This window comes from Cucurbita maxima, unplaced genomic scaffold (genome assembly GCF_002738345.1).
Source record: "Cucurbita maxima cultivar Rimu unplaced genomic scaffold, Cmax_1.0 Cma_Scf00048, whole genome shotgun sequence".
Classification (NCBI taxonomy): domain Eukaryota; kingdom Viridiplantae; phylum Streptophyta; class Magnoliopsida; order Cucurbitales; family Cucurbitaceae; genus Cucurbita; species Cucurbita maxima.
The window spans coordinates 85,946-107,722 of record NW_019272064.1 but is presented as its reverse complement, the minus strand read 5'-3'; the positions used below and the strand labels follow the sequence as shown (position 1 = coordinate 107,722).

Here is a 21,777-nt window from a genome sequence, read left to right as displayed (position 1 = left end):
ATACAAATAGGTTAGTTAGTGAGCATTTTTATACTCTTTCTTTTTTTATATAGTCATAATGGGGATCGTTCTAGAGCGTCAATTCGTCTTTGAATTTCATTGTGTAATTGTATCCTAAACTCATTTTCTCGTATTTTTTTTATTTTGATTTAAATTTCACGGCATTTGTTTTTAGCCTGTGTTTTAAATCATGTTTTGAGATTCAAAACCTTGAAAATATGAGCGGATTATAGCCCAATCACTATATTTAATTAAAAAAAAAAATAAATAAAAAACTAGCCTACTATTTAACCTCAAGTAAGGTTTGTAAAAATTGAATTTTATTTTATTTATTTATTTATTTATTTTGGTAAGAATTGGAATTCTAAGTTCAATGCATCATGGAAGAAACAAGGTTGGGTATGCCAGTAGCAATATAATCAGCAACAATGGAGTTCTCAAAAGTAGACACTATCATCATCTACAACTGAATCCATTTCCAACCAAATCCTCACATGGAGGAGAAGCGCCGCGACGCCCGAAATTTACCGGCAAACAGCACCGATTCTCCGTCATCGGAGCCGCCTTCTTCTCGTCGTCGAGCTGGAGCTCAGAAGCGAAAGGCAAGCACTCTCGGTGGCTCTATCTCCTCATCCGCGCCCTCGAAACGCGTTACTCGCGAAAAATCTGCGCTTACACATCCTCCAAATCATAACGGCCCTTTCACCAGAGCTCGATTTGGCCCTAACAATGTTGCTGGAGCAGCATCGGCTAATGGGGGACTTGCCTCCGCCGCCGAATCAGTTAAGACGGAAGGCTCTTTACTTCATTCCGAAGTTCAGCGTGGAGACGCGTTGGTCGCCGCGGCGGAGGAATTGAACAAGGCGACTAGATTGGCGAATATGGAGGCGTCTTTCGAAGCTGATTTCGAAGCCATTAAATCTCGGAGTGCGAATGCTCATGTCGTTCCGAATCATTGCGGTGAGTTTCGGTTTACTCTTTTTCGAGATCCTGATTTGTGCCAAGCGTTGTAGGGGTTTGTCGAAATGACCTCCATGTTGAGAGAAGGGAAATTTTGAACTAAGGGCTTGGTATTTTTGTACCGTGAAGAAAAGCTTCCCAATTTTCTTTGTTGTGATTAAGAATTCAGTATCTCAGTAGTGCATATCTAAACGTACATCAGGCTTTGTTGTATCTGTTTCATTGGAAGTTCAGTGCATCCTTTTATTTTGTCAAAAATTTCTTAGCAAATTGAGGGTAGTCTAAAGAGAAGTTGGATAAACAATGGTTACATGTTGAGCTTCTTTTGCTTTTCTGAAACTATGTGAGGATGCAAGAAAATGTGCATGGTTGACAAACCATGCACATCTTACAGCTTGATTGGACAAGTACATAGACAAGTACATATGTGAAATTATATGAAAGATCATAGATTTTATTTGAAAGATTTTTCTGAAATTAAAAATCTTCTGATATGTAAAATTATTTGAAAGATCTCTGCTGTCTTGGATTGGAAAAGTACATAGATCTTCTTCAAGACGAAGTCTCAACCAATATTTTCTGTTTCCCTTTCTTTTGGCCTTCTATTTCATGCGCATGTTTTGTTTCTTACAGCTTCTTAATTCTCTAGAGTATGTAGTGGGCGAAATTGCCAAGTGCTACATTAATAACCAGCCATGCAATAAGTTTAATTCTTCCATGCTTTACAAAATTTTCATTTCTTGCTTTCTGGTTCCAGGAACAAGCTTAATCTTCGGCTTTCTTTCTTCATTAATAAAGAGAGAATGAGAGATCCACAAGTTTATTGATTATCGTTTGGTCTTTGTTTTCAGGTTGGTTTTCATGGACAGAAGTCCATCCAATTGAGGAACGTTCGATGCCTTCTTTTTTCAGTGGAAAGGATGGCACTCGAAGTCCTGATATATATATCAAGATACGTAATTGGATTATGAAAAAATTCCATGCAAATCCCAGTACGCAGCTTGAAGCAAAAGATCTATCAGAGCTGGAAGTTGGAGAACAAGATGCTAGAAAGGAGGTGATGGAGTTTCTTGACCATTGGGGTTTGATTAATTTTCACCCTTTACTATCCGCAGAATCAATTTCAACAAGTGATCTTGACGATGAAAGTCAAAAGGACTCTTTGGTTGAGAAGTTGTTTCACTTTGAAACATTAGAATCCTGCCCATCTATTGTTCCGAAGATCAATGTTACCACTGCAGCTCCACCTAGATTGCTTAGAGAATCTGCAATTTCTGAAGAGTTGACGAGGCCTGAGGGTCCATCTGTTGAGTACCACTGTAACTCATGCTCTGCTGATTGCTCTCGGAAACGTTACCACTGCCAGAAGCAGGTTGGTTTCTTTTTTCTTCTTTTGTTTGTTTGTTTGTTTTTTTTTTTATTTTTTTAATTAGGAACAAAGGAATTTTATTAACAAGCAAGGAGCAGCCTAAGGGCAAGGGGATGAGAATGCCCCCTCCCAACAAAAACTAATGAGTGTCAGCCTCCAATCTTATTAGGAATTAGGACTAGCCTATAATTATCAAAAAAAAAAAAAAAAAAAAAAAAAAAAAAAAAAAAAAAAAAAAAAAAAAAAAAAAAAAAAAAAAAAAAAAAAGTGTCATATACCAGACAGAACCCAGGAGCAGGTGGGTTGTCAATTCAAAATTCCTTCTTCAGTTCATTGTTGGAATATCAAACTTGTATTTTAGAATCTCATGGATGCAAAATCATGACATTAAATTTCATGCGTAGTCTCATAAATCAAAAGTGATGTGTATTCATTGACATATCAACTAATAATATTCATCCTTGGCAGGCAGATTTTGATTTATGTTCGGAGTGCTTTAACAATGGGAAATTTGATTCCGATATGTCTTCATCAGATTTTATTCTCATGGAGTCCGTTGGGGTTCCTGGTGCTAGTGGAGGTAAGTGGACAGATCAGGAAACTCTCCTCCTCCTTGAGGCTTTAGAGCTTTATAAGGAAAACTGGAATGAGATTGCTGAACATGTGGCCACCAAAACAAAAGCCCAGTGTATATTGCACTTCATTCAAATGCCAATTGAGGATACCTTTCTTGAATCTGAGGATAATGTTGAAGACGGTGCAAAAGAAACTGTTCCACCTTTAACTGAAAATGATTCATCAGTTCCTACTGATATCACTGAATCATTGGATAATAAGGCTACTGAAAAAGAGGCTTCGAATACAGAAACTGCAACCAAGGAAGATACAGGTGAGGTAAAAGTTGGGCTGGATAATTCAAAATCAGAGGATGTTGAAGGAAAAGCTGCTTTAGATAACTCCAAATTAGAAGATGGTGATCAGAAGGTTTCTGAAGACATTGCCTTGAATGCTTTGAGGGAGGCATTTGAAGCCATTGGTTATGTATTAACACCTGAGCATCCACTTTCATTTGCTGATGTAGGGAACCCTGTCATGGCATTGGTAAGTGGAAATTTAGAACGTAAGAACTAATGAAATCGGTAGTCCTAATTTTCTTTAATCGATCTTGAATAGTTTTTATTCATTGGTATGCCTTAAATTTATGGTTATTTCATTGTTGTTCTGAATCAGGCTAGGATTAGTCGTGTGGTTTTGAAGTTCCTCGCTTTCCATAAAATAAAAATCTAAAAGTAAAACCATTATTTAGATTTGTGCAGCTAAAAAAAAACTTAGTCATCACTTAAGCTGGTTCCTTATACATTGAACTTGGTTTCTGGAATTTTCTTAAGTCTCATAGATGGAAGATGATTTCTTCCGTGATGGATCTTTTGGATGTCATGGCAGGCATCTTAATTCTTGTTAGCCTATAAAATGCACCAGGTCTGCGCTGCAAAGGAGCAGTTTGACGTTCACTTTGTATGAACTTTACTACTTTGCTTGAAGGTGTATGTTAACTTCGTTGATTCTAGATTCTTGCTATCTTTTCCCTTTTATTCTTTATATGTTCAATTCAAATAATTCTCTCCGCTAGAAAATGAAGGTTTATCTTGAACCTGCCTTAGCATTCTAGGATTTCGTTTTGTCATCCGTGTCTGTACATGAACCAAGTTTTGGCAGCTATCGTTACAATTCGTTCATTGGCTTCTATCCTTGCTCAGGATGACCTTCAGTTAGTAATTGTCATGCTTATTATATTTATTGGTGGAGCAGAAATGCTGAAGCGTGTACTCTTTGCCCTTCAGTAGCACTCCTTATAATCATAAATTTCATTCCTGATTGCTCAACTATTTAAATATTTGCTTTTCAGGCTGCATTCCTTGCACGCTTAGTTGGATCAGATGTTGCCAGTGCATCAGCCCGTTTTTCTTTGAAAAGCATATCTCAGAAATCTCCCAGTTTAGAACTGGCTACAAGGCACTGCTTTATTTTAGAAGATCCACCAGATGTTGAGAAGGCCAAAGCTAATTCACAGAGGTACTTGACGTTGAGCCTTGACATGCTTGTTTCAGTTTGGTTCTATTCTTTGATCACAGTGATACTTTTGCAGTATTGTCAATGTGGAAACTCAGAAAAATGACAAGGAACAGTGTGCGAAACAGAGACCAGACAATTCTACTTCAGTCTTAGATGACGGAGCCCTATCAACTAATGACAGTAATAACAAAAATGGAGAATTGGTGACAAAGGAGACTATGGATAATGAAAATTCTTCAGATGCTATTATAGAACACAATCCAATTACTAATCATGATTCAGATAGAACAAGTAATTTGAAAGAATCGAGAGAACCAGAATTACCTGAGGTTGAAAGAACAGGCATTGTGAAGGAATGTGAAAATGTAGAATCAAAATCGACATCAAATCCAGTTGAAAAGTTGGGAGAAGGAACTTCTGCTGAAAAATCATCACAACCCAAGTTGTCACCAAAGGATGTTCATATGTCAGATTTGCAACATGCTGAAAAAACTGAGATTCAGAAGCAAGTTCCATCTCATTCTGCCAAAACTAAAAAAGAATTAGATGACGAGCCAAATCATTTACCCTCTGCAAACGAGCCTCAACCAACAATTTCTGCTAATTCAGTGAAAGAAGCCTCAAAAGATGTAGCCATTATACCTGATTCTCACAATGAGAATGAACCTGCACAAACTGAAACGTCTAAATCCGTGGTTGACCAGGGAGCAAGCAAGGTCGCTGATTCTTTGCCCTCAGCAGAGAATGCAACTCCACTACCAGTAAAACCAACTTCGGTTATTGAAAGAGGAGCAGGTACGTGTTTCTTTTTTTTTCTTCTTCTTTTTTTTTTTTTTTCCCCAGCTATAATTTTGTATTTTTGAACCTCCCACCAATTCAGATTGCATTTTTCAATTTTTTTAAAAAATATTATTCAAGGGTATCCAAAGCTTGCACATTCCAAGAGGCAAAAGAAATGTAGGACTTTTTGTTAAGCTTCCTCATGTGCTAAATTAGTTATCGCATAAACCTTACTCAAGAGGTTAGGTGTTCAAATCCCCATCTCTAAATGTTGTGTTGAACTATAAAATAATAACAACAAATAAATAAATAACTCCCCGCCCCTTAGGCTGTTTTGTTTGATTTTCTGTGATTAATTCCATACCTCGTTCATTTCCTATAAATAAATTAAAAAATCTATCTACCTGCCAATAGGATAGGAAGATTCTTTCCTTCAAATAGACAAACGGCTTGAGCGGATAATTGTTCAAATCTGAAATGGGCATTGGCTAGTTGTTAATTCCAACCCTTCTTTTTATACTACTCACTAGATGGGTCAAGAATTCTGTGGTTTGTTTGGACATTCCTTTATGACAAAACTTGAAGTGGACACGGATTCTGGAACTGAACAAATAAGTGTATGGGCGACATAGAAGAGAAAATTTATTTGTTGGGAAAAAGATTATAAGTGTGTGATTTAAGGATCCATGGTGTTAAGAGAAGAGATGCTTGAATTCAAAGAAGAGTTGGAAAGGTTGCATGTCAGAGAAGAATTGTTCAAATAAAAGTTTAAACCTTAATGGTTCATACCCAGGAAATTAACTCAGATCTTTCCACGATATTTTCAGTGGAAGGAAGAGTGAGAAATGGATTAATAAATTGAACAGAAATGATGGATCTTATGTTGAGTCTCAATAAGAAACTATATAGAAGAAGTTAACCATTTTGATGAACTTTTCCTCCACTAGTTCTTTCTTCCATCCCCTTTAAATTGGAGGGATTAGATTGGGCTCCATTATCTTTTAACATGGCACTTAGTGTAGGAACTCAGACAATTTGTTATTTATTGTGATGACATGTGTCCTTTATTCTAATGCTTTTTTATTATATTTATCAGAATATGTTAGATTCTCGCCAAACATAACTTGTTGGAGGTTCTAATGAACTTCATAGTAATGGCATCATAGATTTAAATCCAGTACTACAAATATTTCTTTTATTTTTAAAAATTGTGCTATGAGATTATAAGATTTTAGGCACATTAGTAGTACACGTGCATCTTTTATAAGCTCAACGTTAAGGTACTTGTAACTAGATTGGAAAAAAGGGCCAACTGCTACTGTTTCAAGAAGTCTATCAGCTTTGATGCATGAGAAACAAATCCTCGATCTAGTGGTTGAAAAGGTTTGGAAGCATCATCTATCCTGTAGGGAAGTGTAATGTTTTAGGGGGAAGCATAAGTAACTGACAAAACCAATCAGATAGTGAAGCTCTCACTTTATTTCTTGTCCTTCAACCATATGCCAAGTTAGAGAAATTATGGCCCACTTTGTTGGAGGGGCCAGGGGGTGGTGTAGAGGGGTGGGTTTAGGGGTTGGGAATTCAGAGCTGAAGAACTTTGCTCTCTTTGCTAATTGGTTTTGACATTTTTCTTTCAAGCTTGATGCCTTCTCGCAAAAGATTATGGTGACTCTTGAGATGACATCAAATGAAACAAACGTCAAAATTCAGGATAGGCGTTCTTTTCTCAGGCCATCCAATATATTGTCTTTCAAATATCTCTTCAAATTCATGCTTGAAGTGAAAGTTAAGTGGAGACTTTGTAGGGAAATTGTCTCAAGCAAAGCATGACTTGTTTATCCTTCAAGAGACAAAGTGTTCTAGGGTTCATGGGAATCCAATTCATATTATTTAGAGACATCAGTTTTGTTGAGTGACAGTCCCTTGATCCTATAAGGTCTTCTGGAGGCATCTTAGTTGTATGGACTCGCAACCTTCCTAGCCTGGGAGTAGTTCATGGATCATAGAATTTATTCACTCACTTCCATAAATGTAATTATGGTCCCTCCAGGTATCGGGAAAGGGTTTGTTTCTAGGAGGAGCTAGGAGGTTGGCTTGGTCTGTGCACTTAGTGCTGGTGTTTAGTCAGAGATTATGATTTGACAAGGCTTCCATTGATGAGTGTGGGTTCTTTGGATCCCTCTCTCATTAGATATCCATCTTGAACGGTTAACAATCTGACACCTCCATCTCTCCCCCCCCCCCCCCCCCCCCGGAGAGAGAAAGAGAGAACAATAACACTTGAAGGCTCGTTAAATTTTCAATTATCTCTTTCCAGTAGAATATTCCATTGTATTGAGTTACCCGCACCAATCCACAACTTCTAGTTCTTCCCTTGATATAAGTTCCACCAACTAATTGTTCCACATTTCCTTTTAGTGAACTGTGAAAAACCCAACATAATCCAGTAACATGCAAACATAAAATCCCAAATATTTTTATGAAAGAACTGAAGAAAAACAAATGAAAAGGTTGGAAGGGTTTAAATTCATGAAAAGGCTTTCTTCCCTTAGGTCACTATTGTGGGATCGGAATGCGTCTCCATCTTTCGTGAAATTTGTGTAAGCCATGAAGGAGCAAGAAACTTTTATTTGCATAAGGGACTTAATTCTGTTGAAGAAAGTAATTGCCAAAGTTCAGATTGAGTAAGTTGAAAATAGAAATCAAGAGCTTCGTGGAAAGGAAGGGGATCATAATCTTTCTTTCATAGAATTGTCGGTTTCGGAGATACAAAAACAAAACTTTGTCTCTCGTTAATTATGAAGGATTAACTAAAAGTGTAGGAGGTGGTTCCTCTCACCATCAGGTTGCAGGATGTGTTTGAATATGGAGGAAACCTTAATCACCTGCTCCTCCATTGACTTTGCCTCTACCACTTGGTGGGAACTTAGGAATTTCTTTTTTCCTCCATAAGAAGGTGGACGATTGGTTTATGGAAGGTATTCATTCATGCATGGAACTTGAAAAGGAAAGACAAGATTGTTAGAAGTTATGCCTTTAGAGATCTTTTGTGGCACATCTAGCAGGAAAGAAACATGTACTCCTTTGAAGATAAGTTCTCTTATTTTGATTTTTCTTTTTTTAATCTTGTACATGATACGAGGTCTTGGTGGATCTCTTTATATACAAAATTCTTTCGTAAACTACCAACACTGGATAATTATTAGTAATTTGAAGATTCTCATGGTGTACTTTTTTTTGGAGGGTGCCCTCTACTCCCGGCCCTGGGTTGTTATTGTTATCCCTGTGAAAATAACCCTCTTCTTTCTTATTAAAAAAATAATGATACCACCCCAAGCTGTTTGGCTTTTATGGCGGCCAATGAGTAGTATAAAGAGGGGATAGTTTGGAGGGGCCCTTTACTCTTGAGGAGACTAAGCAGGTAGTGTTTAGTTTTGATGGTTGTAATGTGCGGAGTTCAGAATTGATGACCTTGTTTCAAGAGTGTTCGGAGACTATTAAGTTCGATCGTTTAAGGGTATGGAGACGTCTTTAAAAGAAGTCTATCTTCTTACCAAGAAAGAAATTTTCTGTACAATGAAAAATTTCAGTCTTGTGACTTGTCTTTAAAAAGATTATATTGAGGACAAAGTCTTTCGACTTTGAAATTTCGCTCGGTTTTTTTTAGCTCAAGTTGGTATAACTTCTTGTCGTCCTTCTGTTGTCGTATCATTGTATTATGTATCATGCTTGATCTGATGTGCTGAATTTTAAAATGTGTGAGGAACACTATAAGCATGATTGATTCTCTGGACTTTTTAGGAGTGTTGAACAGACTCAGCAAATTAATGAATCTTGTTTCAATTGCTGAGAAGTATACGAGAATGCATTTATTTATTTATTTTTAATTTTTTTTTTTTTTTTTTTTGATAAGAGAAAATTTCATTGATGAGTGAAATTTACAAGAGGGATGTATAATCCAAGATGTTTACAAAAGACCTTCCCAATTTGCAATGAGGGAGGTATAACTATAGGAAGTAAAAATATTAGACAGTTTACACCAAGATATAGCTTGGTAAACAACATTGTCGAAAAGTTTTGTGTAGGTCTATGTCGATTCTGCAAATATTCTCTGATTTCTTTCTTTCCAGAGATTCCAAAAGAAAGCCATGATAAGGTTTTTCTATAATAGGGCTTTTGCATTCTTGAAAGGGTGGTACGTTAAGGCCATATCCAAAATATCCTTTACCTCCCTAGGAAATGTGAGATGCCATCCGAATATATTAAGAATCGTTGTCCAGAAATTTTGAGTGTATGTACATTGCATAAACAAGTGACTTTGTGATTCGTTTGCTTTCTTGCTTAGTGGACACCCATTTGGAGAGAGTGATGTAAGACTTTTTTTTTTTTTTTTTTTTGAAGATTTTCACTTGTGTTGATGGCTTTATGCGCTATTTCCCAAAGGAACTTCACCTTTTTAGGTTGATGTCCTTTCCATATTGTCTTTGCTAGCGTGAGATTTATTGCTTCTACTTTTTCCCCCATGTCCATCATCAAGGATTTTGTAGAAAAAATCCCGTCATCGCTGGGGAGCTAAGTTAGTGAGTCTTCTTTGTTTGACAATACCACAGAGGCAAGGTCAAGGCTTAATAATTCGGCCCACTCTGTTGCTTCATTATCCTCCTACCAAGCTTCAAATCCCAAAATTTGTTGACAACATTTCACGTTTCTTTAATCGTGGCTTTTTTGTTGTGAGAAAGCCTGTACAAAAGTGGATACTTCAAAGCTAGCATGGTGTTTTCAATCCATGGGTTGGTCCAAAATGATGTGTTTCCCCCATTCCCCACCATATGGCGAGTTCGGTGGGTGATAAGATTTTGATGTTTTTTTATGTACTTCCAAAGCCCTTTTGTAGAAGATGGAGGGAGGTGATCTTTGTTTGATGTAGGAGTATATTTAGCCTTTATAAGATTTCGCCATAAGGCCTTTTCTTTATAGGAATGCATTTTTTTTTACAGTACGTGTTTATTTGTTCTTTAACAGATGATAATCAAAGCAAGGACAACAAAGAAGAAAACTCCAATTGTATGAGTAAAAAAGAGGATAAAATCGACAAGTTGAAGCGTGCTGCGGTTACGACACTGTCAGCAGCAGCAGTGAAGGCAAAAATCCTGGCTAATCAGGAAGAGGACCAAATCCGTCATCTTGCCATGATATTAATCGAAAAACAGGTATCTCAATTGAAATTCCCTTCCCATACATTTTAAACAAAACTTACATTACCCCCTCTTATAGCTGCATAAGTTGGAAAGCAAGTTAGCATTCTTCAACGACATGGATAACGTGACGGTGAGAATGAGGGAGCAACTAGACAGGTCAAAGCAGAGGCTTTTCCAGGAACGTGCACAGATAATCGCTGCTCGACTAGGCTTACCTGCTTCGTCATCACGAGGTGGGGCACCAACATTACCAACAAACAGGATGCCCATGAACTTTGCAAACACAGTCCCAAGGCCTCCAATGGGCATGGTGCCCAAAAGGCCTCCGACATCGGGACTGCCGGGTATGGCTGCTTCTAACCCTAACCCCCAATACCCAACAACCAGTACAACAATTTCTGGGAGTTCATTTCGCCCTGCAAATCAGGACACACTTTCTTCTGTTGGGTCAAAGTAAATCAATATTAGCTTGCAGGTTGAGATCGCGACCTTTTTAATACAGTAGAGTTCACTTCAGTTTACTGTGTAACCAATTTGATTTGAATGTTGTATTATATTCAACCAGGAACAGTTTTAAATTTGAAAGGAAAAAGAATCTAATTCAGCCTGCCAGACTCTATAGTCCTTTTGTATTCTGAACAGCCATATGATCATATTATAGTTCAAAATCTTTCTATTGGACATTTCGTAATATATATATATATATATAGCCATATTATCATATTATAGTTTAACAAATGAGTTATAATTGTGACCATTGCAGAAACTATCCTGGTTGAAGATCTAAAATATATTGAAGCATGAACAGAAGAACCAAAATCCTAGCAAATAAACAAGAATCAATACGTTCACTGAGAAGAATTACATAAACTTAGGCGACAAACTGATTGTCATCAACAAATGAGGCTCAGGCATAGAGTCGGTCACGAGATGGATAATTAATAAACCCCTAAGATAGTAAACACAACTTGCAACGACCAAACACGAACTGAGTCGATAATGACAGGATTTGTTCAAATGCAAAGCCAAATGTACAAATAGGAATATGCATAAAAAGCCTGAGTCTGTAGGACCTTTATAGAAGACTTGAGATTTACTGGAGAATGAAATAGAATAAGAGGTGATTCAGTGTATTGAACTCAGCAGTCGCATCCAGATGATCTTGGCTGGTTGTTCCTCGCAACATCGATGGTGTCGGGTAAGTATCTGCGGTACACCATTGCAACCATTAATCGAAAAGGTTTTGTGAAAGTAAAGTTAATAGCCAGGAGTAGAAACCAATGAATCATGGACGAAGAAAGTTCGAAACAAAGGAAGTGAGAAAATACAGCCATTTAGGACGAGCTAGATTCTACATATCCACAGCCTCAGGTCAAAAACTACTAACTAAATCCATTGCTAGATCTAAACCTTAATTCGTCTATTCGTTTTCTATAAGGTATATGATAGAGGATTCAGGATCCTGCACACATTGTTCATTTCTACGTCGTGCGACACAAAGCTTGGAAACAACAAAACTAGGTGAAATGTCCCCAACCGAAACCCTATCACGTCAAGTTCGTACAGATGTGGAAATTGATAAGTAATTTTGGTTGGTGAAATGCATGATAATGTAGCTAACAATGGATTCATATTTTATGCACATGTACAACAAATAACTGAGAATAGAAAATGAGAGACTGAGTTAGTAATATTTGGTTTGGCATATGAACTTACATCTCTTCCTCTTCCCCACTCTTGAGGGCATTTTTTGCAATGCATTCGAAGGCTTCTTCCACATTAATGCCTTCTTTGGCAGAAGTTTCAAAGTATGGGATGTTTCCTTTTGATGCACACCAAGCTCGTGCCTTTTTCTCCGAAACCTGAAGTATTCGGAAAAACAGAAAATTTCAGCTTACAACCTTCTGAATGTAGAAAGAGAACATGATTCAATACTGAAATTTAGGTAATGCTTACAACTCTACTGTTTCCACCATCTATGTCAACTTTATTTCCTAGAACAACGAAGGGAAAATTTTCGGGATCGGAAGGGCTCGCCTGCAGATGATGTTATGCAAAAGCATCAAAAGAAGTTCAGGTTTTCTATCATCTTTTCAACTTATTTGAACTCTTCTGTAAATCGGTTTCTGGTAACAAGATTATAGTCCATGAACATAGAGAACAGAACCTGAATAAGGAATTCTTCCCGCCAGTTGTTAAGATTGTCAAATGATTTCATTGAATTGACATCATACACCAGAACGCAGCAATCAGCACCTCTGTAAAAAGCAACACCAAGACTTTGGAATCGTTCCTGGCCTGCTGTATCCCATATCTGTAAGGCATAAAGTAGTAAATTGATTTCTAGCCATTGAATAATGGGATGTACCGAGTCAAGACACAACTATAAATATAATGGATTGATTAAGTTCATACACATTTTCCCCACAATCGACCAATCACAAGGAAATTAGAATGAGTCTAAGTGATAAGACATTTTTTTGTAATAGCCCAAGCCTACCGCCGGCAGATATTGTTTTCTTTAGGTTTTTCCTTTCGGGCTTCCCCTCTAGGTTTTAATGACACGTCTGCAAGGGAGAGATTTCCACACCCTTATAAGAAATGCTTCGTTCTCCTCCTCAACCGATGTGGGATCTCACAATCCACCCTCCCTTCGAAACCCAGCGTCCTCGCCGACATTTGTTTCCTTCTTCCATCGATGTCCACCCCCGTCGGGGCTCAGCCTCCTCGATAGCACATCGCTCAGTGTCTGGCTCTGATACCATTTGTAACAGTCCAAGCTTATCACTAGTAAAAATTGTCCTCTTTTGGGTTTTTTCCCTTTCAAGCTTCCCCTCAAGGTTTTTAAAACGTGTCTGCTAAGGAGAGGTTTTCACACCCTTATAAAAAATGTTTCATTCTCCTCCCCAACCGACGTGGGATCCCACATTTTTTGTTCTGTTTTTATCCCATCGAATTCAAGACAATTCTCCTAATCTAATAAAAGCAACATGTGCATAGGCAAATAGAAGTTTCCCCATTACCAACCTGCAAAGTGAAAAGTCTATCTTCGAATTGCACCTCTTTAGTCAGAAAATCAGCTCCAATGGTGGCCTTGTATTGATTACTAAACTTCTTATTTACATATCTGTTTTTAAAAGTTCAAGGAAACCACACGGAGGATCAAGAAACTATTCTTCTATAAAATAGAAGAATTGTTACAAAAAGAGAAACTCGAATCAGTATCTTCAATGGAAAATGATACACTATAACATTGTTAATTCAACAATCAAGCAGGATACTGGTTCATCAAAGAGGTCTTCCCAACCCTGCAAGTTCAAAAACAAGCTTCAAATTACCATATAGAGTAGAGAAGGAACAAATTAAAACACAACAAACAGATCCAAACATGTCAGTTCCCCGAATCAGAACCTTGAATACCAGCCCAAGACAAAAGTCAATTTCCAAAAAGTAAACCAAAAAAGCCCAAATATAGAAAGTAAGCCACAAAGCGAGTGCTCCCAACAAAAATAAGAACCAATCACTACTAACAACCATCTACTGGTGAATAAAAAGAAGCAAGAACATATAAGTTCATCAAACAATCTAAATCCGAGCAAACAGAATCTTAAAGCCCCATTGAATCCCTTCCAGATCAAAGGCCAAGAACTCACAAAAGAAAATTCCGCAAGTTCGGAAAGTAACGATCTGAGTCGATCCGTTGAGTATTAGAGAGAAAGGGCAGTCTACCTCAAAAGCAAAATTGGAAAAGAGAAAGAGAAGAACAGTGATTCTCACCCGCTATCCCCAAGGATGATGACCTTCAAGAGGGTCCTTCTTCGGGACGGCATCGTAAGGGAACAAAGATCAATTCAATCTATTGAAACTTAGCGACAGAGATACAGAGAGAATTGATGAAGAAGAAGAAGAGAGGCTTCTGGTCTCTCTCTCTCTCTCTCTCTCTCTCTCTCTCTCTCTCTCTCTCTCTGATCAGAAGACGAAGCCAAGCTGTAGTGATCTGTGAATGGGAAAACAATGAATAATTCCATTTCATTTCCCCATTCTTTTTATTTTACTTCAATTACATTATTGGGTTTATTTCACTCTTTAAAATATTAATTTCCATACCAAAAAAAAAATAAATTATTTGTATTTTATTAATGGATTAAAATTATTTTTATTATATTTTTAGAACTTTTTTTAAAAAAAATTATTTCTACCCATTTATTTAAAACGAGCCAAACCACGTGTAAGGCAGGCGAAATATTATAGATTTCATTAAAATTAAAAAATTGTGATTTTTTTTTTTTAGCGTGTAATAAATAAATAAATATTGTATACTTTTGTTTTAATTACCAAAATCTTTCACGCTTTTATTTTCATATTTTCATATTAGTCCCCATAACGTAACCTTCAATGCTCAGTAAGTTTGATTCCCCGTGTCTGTCACGACGTGGAAGAGTTTTCAGACAATCTTAGTAAACCAACTAGGGTGATAAATCATAACCCGAGCATCAATGGAGGTCTTTAAGAGATACGATACTCGTATCTTCAATGGGACCTTTGAAGATCTTAACTATTGCATAGAGTTATGACTATTTGGATAGATGAATGATCTCAATTCAAAGAAGCATTATAGCAGGAATAGCATAAGAGCAAACCACCCTGCGGGGCGGAGTCTACGGCGGTAAGATGCTCAAGGCAGTACAGCATACTATGGGCCAGGCCCATATTGCATTGAGACAGTACAGCATACTATGGGCCAGGCCCATATTGCATCAAGGCAGTGCAGCATACTATGGACCAGGCTCATATTGCATCTTGTTAGTAGAAGAAGGGCCCATATTGCATCGTTAGTTGAAAAGGGCTCATATTATGGGCTAGGCCCATATTGCATCTCGTTAGTTGAAGAAGGGCCCGTATCGTATTTTGTAATTTGAAAAATGGCTCATATATGGGCCAGGCCCATATTGCATCTCGTAGTTGAAAAGGGCCCATACAATGGGCCAGACCCATATTGCATCTCGTTAGTTGAAGATGGGCCCATACTATGGGCCAGGCCCATGTTGCATCTCGTAGTTGAAGAAAGGCCCATATTGCATCTCATTAGTTGAAAAAGGGTCCATATTTTGCATCTCGTTAGTTGAAGAAGGGCCCATCCTATATTGTAATTTCTGATGAGCACTTTCTCTCGGTTTCTCTTTCTTCTCCGACCAAAGCCAAAGCCCTTCACAAAATCGCACAAACTTCAGCATTTCTCTGGTTTTTCCTTTGTTCGCAGGCAGTAAGGAAAGCTTTGCTGGTCGTCTCTAGATCTCTCAGATTCAAATACATCGCCCATGGCTCAGCCTCTCATCAAGAAGGACGACGACCGCGATGACGAAGGTAATGTCTTCTTTCACTCCCTCAAATTCCCTTCCATTTACCTCATAGTTACTCAATTTCTTCTCTTCTCACTTCAATATTGGTTAATTCCTCGAGTTCACGTTCCGGGAGGCTGGATCAGTTTTTTGGATGGTAGATCTACTTGACTTCGTTGTTTGGCAGTACTTCTTGATGTATTGTGTTGTCGTGCTCTGTTTTGAACTCGGCAAGATTCTTATCTTCGATTTATTTTTGTTCCAATTTGGTTTAGGTTTTCAAGTTGAGATGTTTGGATGCAGTCTGTAATGTGGCTGCTGCCTTAATTACGATATTGATAAGTGCATTTGCAATTTTTGTTGTGGTTTTGTTAATTTGATGACTGGATGGGATAGTGCTGTCATTTGGGTCTTGTATCCTGTTTCCGGATTACTATGCTGTATCAGCACAAGGACGTATGATGTTAACTCCGGTTTTTTGCATTTACAGCTGAGTATTCTCCGTTTTTGGGGATTGAGAAGGGTGCTGTTCTTCAGGAAGCTAGGGTTTTTAATGATCCTCAATTAGATCCAAGAAGATGCTCTCAGGTGTGGCCTTTGTACTAGGGAATTATTTGAAACAGCTCTCCTTTAACTTCCCTCTTGCGCACCCAATTGTTCTATAATTAATATTTTCTGCCTGGTGCATGTCTTATTTTTAGGTCATCACGAAGCTTCTGTACCTTCTGAATCAGGGTGAAAACTTCACAAAGGTCAAGTTTAATAGTCCACCGTCAAAGCATTAGTATTAGTCAATGCATTTTCCACGCATGGCCTTGGCTGATGTATGTATGCATGTTCTGTTCAAATGTTGACAATGTTGACGATGTACAACAATGTTTTTAATAGATTGAAGCCACCGAAGTTTTCTTTGCTGTCACAAAGCTTTTCCAGTCAAGAGATATAGGGTTGAGGAGAATGGTTTATTTGATGATAAAGGAGATTTCTCCATCTGCTGATGAGGTTAACACCACAATCAGGTTAACTTTAATTTTTGGAGTTATACGTTCAAAATTATGAACTAACACATTTAATTTCATTTTCTTTAAGGTTATTATTGTGACTAGCTCCCTAATGAAGGATATGAATAGTAAGACTGATATGTATCGGGCAAATTCCATTCGTGTCCTCTGTCGGATTACAGATGGAACCCTTCTCACCCAGATCGAGAGGTATCTGAAACAAGCAATTGTAGATAAGAATCCTGTGGTAGCTAGTGCCGCCTTAGTTAGTGGTATTCATTTGCTCCAGGTATTCATTATTGTAAATAATAATATGCATCTTTGAGCAGTTTTTTCTGTCATTTTTTCTTACTCTCTCCCTTTGCATCTTTTAAATCACAGACAAATCCAGAAATTGTCAAGCGATGGAGTAATGAGGTTCAGGAAGCTGTTCAGTCAAGGGCAGCGCTTGTTCAATTTCACGCTCTTGCATTGCTTCATCAAGTATGTTAGATTATCCTTTTGTGTCACATTTTTTGGTGTTATGCTGAATGCTGGGGAAGGTTATTGAGCTGAACTATGTAATTTTAATGGCTGCTTTATATTGAAATTTAAAAGGTTAGGTGTTGTGTCTATTTTAACTGACTTAATTTGTGAAATCAAATCCTGATAAAGGTTAGATGTTGTATTGTTATTTTCTTAAACATGCACATTTGCTCTTACTTTGATTATTCAGGTTTGTTTTGTCTGCTTATTCCTATTGTATGTGAACCAAATTAAAATGTTAATTTATTATTCCAACTAGTGTTCATAGCTTGTGATTGTTGCCTGCCACTTATTCTTAGAGATTGGGCATTTTGTTACTGTCTCTAAAGCTTTTTATAACTACTCTTCCTGAAGTACTTTTTTGGACCCACTTTTCCCTAGTGTGACACTTCGTATCTTCCATCACCCGCCCTTTTTTGTTCCTTTCGATATCACTGGGTTCCATTTCTCTTCTAAAAGAAAGATTATGTTTATTCAATCTAAAGAAACTATAATTTTTTCTTTGCAGATACGTCAAAATGATCGTCTAGCTGTTAGCAAACTGGTCACTAGCCTAACAAGGGGTACTGTTCGGTCTCCATTGGCTCAATGCCTCTTGATTCGCTATACCAGTCAGGTATGTAATTTCCTGGTTCATATACATGACAGGTCTTAGCTTGTTTGTTTTCTTATGGAGTGTTGTTCAAATAGGTTATTCGTGAATCAGCTACCAGTACTCAAACTGGTGACCGGCCCTTCTATGATTTTCTTGAGGGTTGTCTGCGCCACAAAGCAGAGATGGTGATCTTTGAAGCTGCCAAAGCAATCACTGAGCTGCATGGTGTAACAAGCAGAGAATTGACTCCAGCCATTACTGTTCTTCAGCTGTTTTTAAGCTCCTCAAAGCCAGTGCTGAGATTTGCTGCTGTCCGCACTTTGAATAAGGTTATATCTACCACTATTTCTTTTTTTAAGATTATTCTCTCTCTTTTAAATTTTCTTTTGATATTTGGAAAATATATTTGAAAATCTTGCAGGTGGCAATGAATCATCCAATGGCTGTCACTAACTGCAATATTGACATGGAGAGCTTGATTTCTGATCAAAACAGAAGCATTGCAACTCTTGCAATAACAACACTTCTAAAAACAGGAAACGAATCAAGTGTGGACCGTCTAATGAAGCAGATCACAAACTTTATGTCAGATATTGCAGATGAATTTAAAATTGTCGTGATAGAAGCTATTAAATCTTTATGTTTGAAGTTCCCATTGAAGTATAGATCTCTGTGAGTTCTTACAGAATTTTTTATTATTCAATATTTATATGTTGCATCCTTTTAGGCAATATATATTGGGATTGTAAGTCCAGGACACATTTTGTCACTTTTTCAGGATGAATTTCCTTAGCAACATTCTCAGAGAAGAAGGGGGCTTTGATTATAAAAAAGCTATCGTGGATTCAATTGTTATTCTTATAAGAGATATTCCTGATGCAAAAGAGAGTGGGTTGCTTCACTTGTGTGAGTTTATTGAAGATTGTGAATTCACCTATCTATCGACACAGGTTAGTATACATTTTTACATTATTCCAGCAGCTATTTGCTCTAATTCGCCTTGCCTTCATGTTCTATATGGCCTTTATAATTTGTTTTATTTCCCATAATATCAGATCCTTCACTTTCTGGGAATTGAGGGACCCAAAACCTCTGATCCTAGTAAATACATACGATACATATACAACCGAGTACATCTTGAAAATGCAACGGTTCGTGCCAGTGCTGTGAGCACATTGGCAAGATTTGGTGTTGCAGTTGAATCTTTAAAGGTACAAATTCCCTTCTCTTTCTTGTAAGTACGATGAACTTTATTTGTCATTCTTATCACTCAACTAATGATGTTGTTTTTACCTCTCTCCATTACAGCCTCGAATATTTGTTCTGTTGAGACGATGTCTCTTTGACAATGATGATGAGGTATCTTATGGCTATATTATTTTAAAAATTTGGAGTTATTTAAATTTGATGTCTTGCTTATATATATGGTTCGTCAAACTGTATGTTGATTTCTTGGGCAGGTTCGAGATAGGGCCACCCTATACTTAAAAACACTTGAAGGTGACGATACAGCTACTAAAACTGAGAAGGATGCCACTGACTTTCTTTTTGGGTCTCTGGATGTCCCACTGATCAATCTAGAAACAAGTTTGAAGAATTATGTAAGAAATTTTTTAGTGAGTATATCAAGTACCACCGAGACCATTATTCATGTGTTCTGCTTATGGATGCAGGTGTCTTCTGAGGAGCCTTTTAACATTAATTCCGTGCCCAAGGAAATCAAGTCTCAGCCACTTGCTGAGAAGAAAGCCCCAGGTAAAAAGCCAGCTGGGCTCGGTGCTCCTCCAATTGGCCCAACATCCACTGTTGATACATATGAAAAGCTACTTTCCTCGATTCCAGAATTTGCCGACTTTGGGAAGCTTTTCAAGGTTCTGTTATTACTATTCTTAATCATGCATGGTGATGTGTTGTGCTACTTATGTATATATATTTTCAATAATACTTCTTCAATGTTGACATTTTGATGGTATCGAACTTCTCAGTCTTCAACACCTGTGGAGCTTACGGAAGCAGAAACGGAATATGCAGTTAATGTTGTTAAGCATATTTTTAACAGCCATGTTGTGTTTCAGTACAACTGCACGAATACAATTCCAGAGCAACTACTTGAAAATGTATTGACCAATTCAAGGAAAATTGTCTACATTTATTTTATTATTATTTTTTCTTGGTTAAATTGCATTCAGATTTGTAATAATCATTTCTGCCTTCTGGCCAGGTCACTGTTGTTGTTGATGCGTCTGAAGCAGAGGAATTCACTGAAGTGATATCCAAGCCTCTCAGATCACTTCCCTATGATTCACCTGGACAAACCTTTGTGGCATTTGAGAAGCCTGAAGGGATCCCCGCTGTTGGGAAATTTTCAAACATGTTGAGATTTATTGTTAAAGAGGTAATTCGGAAAAAACTTATTAAATAAGGATGGTGAATTGGATGAGAAGTATTAATAATTGAGTTTGCAAGCACCATACTTCGATATCAGCACATATTGGCTCCGTATAATTGTAGACTTATATGGGTCAGAGTGAGGAACTGAATATTTATAATTCAATTGTAGAGTTAGTCATGGGTCCACGTCTAACAGAATATCTCATGAATTTGGCCTAACCATATTAATGAGCTAAAATTGGTGAGGATTCTGTTCATTTCTCATATAAGCTTGTAATGTACTACGAAAAGTTCATTGCCGAGCATCCAAATGCTTGATTTTGATTTTGTATTGCACTTCTTTGGTTATACTAGGTTGACCCCAGCACTGGTGAGGCTGAAGAAGATGGTGTAGAGGATGAATATCAGCTGGAGGATCTGGAGGTTGTTGCAGCTGATTACATGTTGAAAGTAGGGGTCTCTAATTTTAAAAATGCCTGGGAAAGCTTGGGTCCAGATTGCGAGCGAGTTGACGAATACGGACTTGGGGCTAGGGAGAGTTTGGCTGAAGCTGTAGGTGCTGTCATAAATCTTCTCGGCATGCAGCCCTGTGAGGTTAGTTTGTTATGTTATCATGCTGGATAATCATCAAGGGAAGGAAATGTTTGACGTGTACGATCTTAGGAAAGGCTTATATTTGTGTCGTCTGAGATTCAAAGCTTGATTTTTTGTAGTCTTTAGTCGCATCGTATTTCGAGATTTGAAGGCTTGAATTTGTGTTGTCTTTACTTATTTATGGTTGGTAGATTTGTGGTTTGTGAGTTGGGTCTCAAAAATCTGTGTTTTTATGCAGTTTAGATATACTTGATTCATGGATTAGCAACTCTTTCCTGAATCATTGGTCTTCCCATTCAAGTAATGTTTGCTCTCTCTTTCAGGGTACTGAGGTTGTCCCAAGCAACTCAAGATCACACACCTGCCTATTATCTGGCGTGTACTATGGCGATGTGAAGGTACTTGTGCGATTATCGTTTGGAATCGATTCTTCAAGAGAGGTTGCGATGAAACTGGCCGCTAGATCAGATGATGAAGATGTGAGTGATGCCATCCATGAGATAGTTGCCTGTGGCTAATCGGAATTGTAAGGAATTTAAATTTTATTGATTTTTGTTTGTGAGAAAAGAAATTAGGTCACAGGTTTGGGATATAGGCTACATAAACAGTCAAATCTTGTAGAAAGAATCTTGTTGGAAGTTTGAGCCAAACTTCACTTCATTCGGGACATAGGCGACATAAATTGGGGTGAGTTTGTTGTGTTAGTTTGAGTCTCTATTTTGTTCATCCCTGTTTTAATTGTTAACTTTGTTGAGAATGGTTTCCTCGTCCTGCCCCGCTATTCGGAAAATCCCATCCTGTCTCATCTCTACCCAACCCGACCTACCCCAGCTGGAAAAAAGACTGATATGTCAACGTTGGAATTCATGGGGTAAGATTTTGCCGATTGAGTTGGGTTGGGTTGCAATGGATGAGTAGTCGTATGAACCCCCCCCAGCCTTGAAACCTTTGA

The 21,777-nt window shown here is 37.7% G+C and overlaps 3 protein-coding genes across 4 annotated transcripts; 2 read left to right on the top strand and 1 right to left on the bottom strand.

Annotated features, from left to right (window-relative positions):
• The first annotated feature begins 387 nt into the window (after window positions 1-387).
• Window positions 388-11,016, top strand: LOC111471039 (SWI/SNF complex subunit SWI3D). 2 transcript variants are annotated; one of them, XM_023116724.1, is made up of 7 exons: window positions 388-960; window positions 1,812-2,332; window positions 2,798-3,430; window positions 4,236-4,402; window positions 4,476-5,197; window positions 10,202-10,392; window positions 10,457-11,016. In XM_023116724.1, the coding sequence occupies exons 1-7, from the start codon at window positions 495-497 to the stop codon at window positions 10,835-10,837; spliced, it is 3,081 nt and encodes a 1,026-aa protein (XP_022972492.1). In that variant the 5' UTR covers window positions 388-494; the 3' UTR covers window positions 10,838-11,016. The 2 variants fall into 2 exon arrangements, with proteins under 2 accessions (XP_022972492.1, XP_022972493.1); XM_023116725.1 differs by having other exon boundaries at window positions 389-960; window positions 10,205-10,392.
• Window positions 11,017-11,152: 136 nt separating this feature from the next.
• On the bottom strand, window positions 11,153-14,328 carry LOC111471043 (ras-related protein Rab7). Its single transcript, XM_023116728.1, has 7 exons — window positions 14,158-14,328; window positions 13,662-13,688; window positions 13,408-13,507; window positions 12,548-12,694; window positions 12,337-12,417; window positions 12,097-12,242; window positions 11,153-11,586 (listed from the first exon to the last, which is right to left on the bottom strand). The coding sequence occupies exons 1-7, from the start codon at window positions 14,208-14,210 to the stop codon at window positions 11,520-11,522; spliced, it is 621 nt and encodes a 206-aa protein (XP_022972496.1). The 5' UTR covers window positions 14,211-14,328; the 3' UTR covers window positions 11,153-11,519.
• A 1,215-nt stretch (window positions 14,329-15,543) lies between these two features.
• On the top strand, window positions 15,544-21,579 carry LOC111471040 (coatomer subunit gamma). The gene is made up of 18 exons (XM_023116726.1): window positions 15,544-15,744; window positions 16,210-16,307; window positions 16,421-16,471; window positions 16,608-16,721; window positions 16,809-17,009; window positions 17,102-17,203; window positions 17,754-17,861; window positions 17,936-18,169; window positions 18,262-18,512; window positions 18,619-18,790; window positions 18,896-19,051; window positions 19,149-19,199; window positions 19,301-19,441; window positions 19,514-19,711; window positions 19,826-19,957; window positions 20,062-20,235; window positions 20,586-20,825; window positions 21,149-21,579. Exons 1-18 carry the CDS (start codon window positions 15,699-15,701, stop codon window positions 21,341-21,343), a joined length of 2,664 nt encoding a protein of 887 aa, XP_022972494.1. The 5' UTR covers window positions 15,544-15,698; the 3' UTR covers window positions 21,344-21,579.
• Window positions 21,580-21,777: the final 198 nt, after the last annotated feature.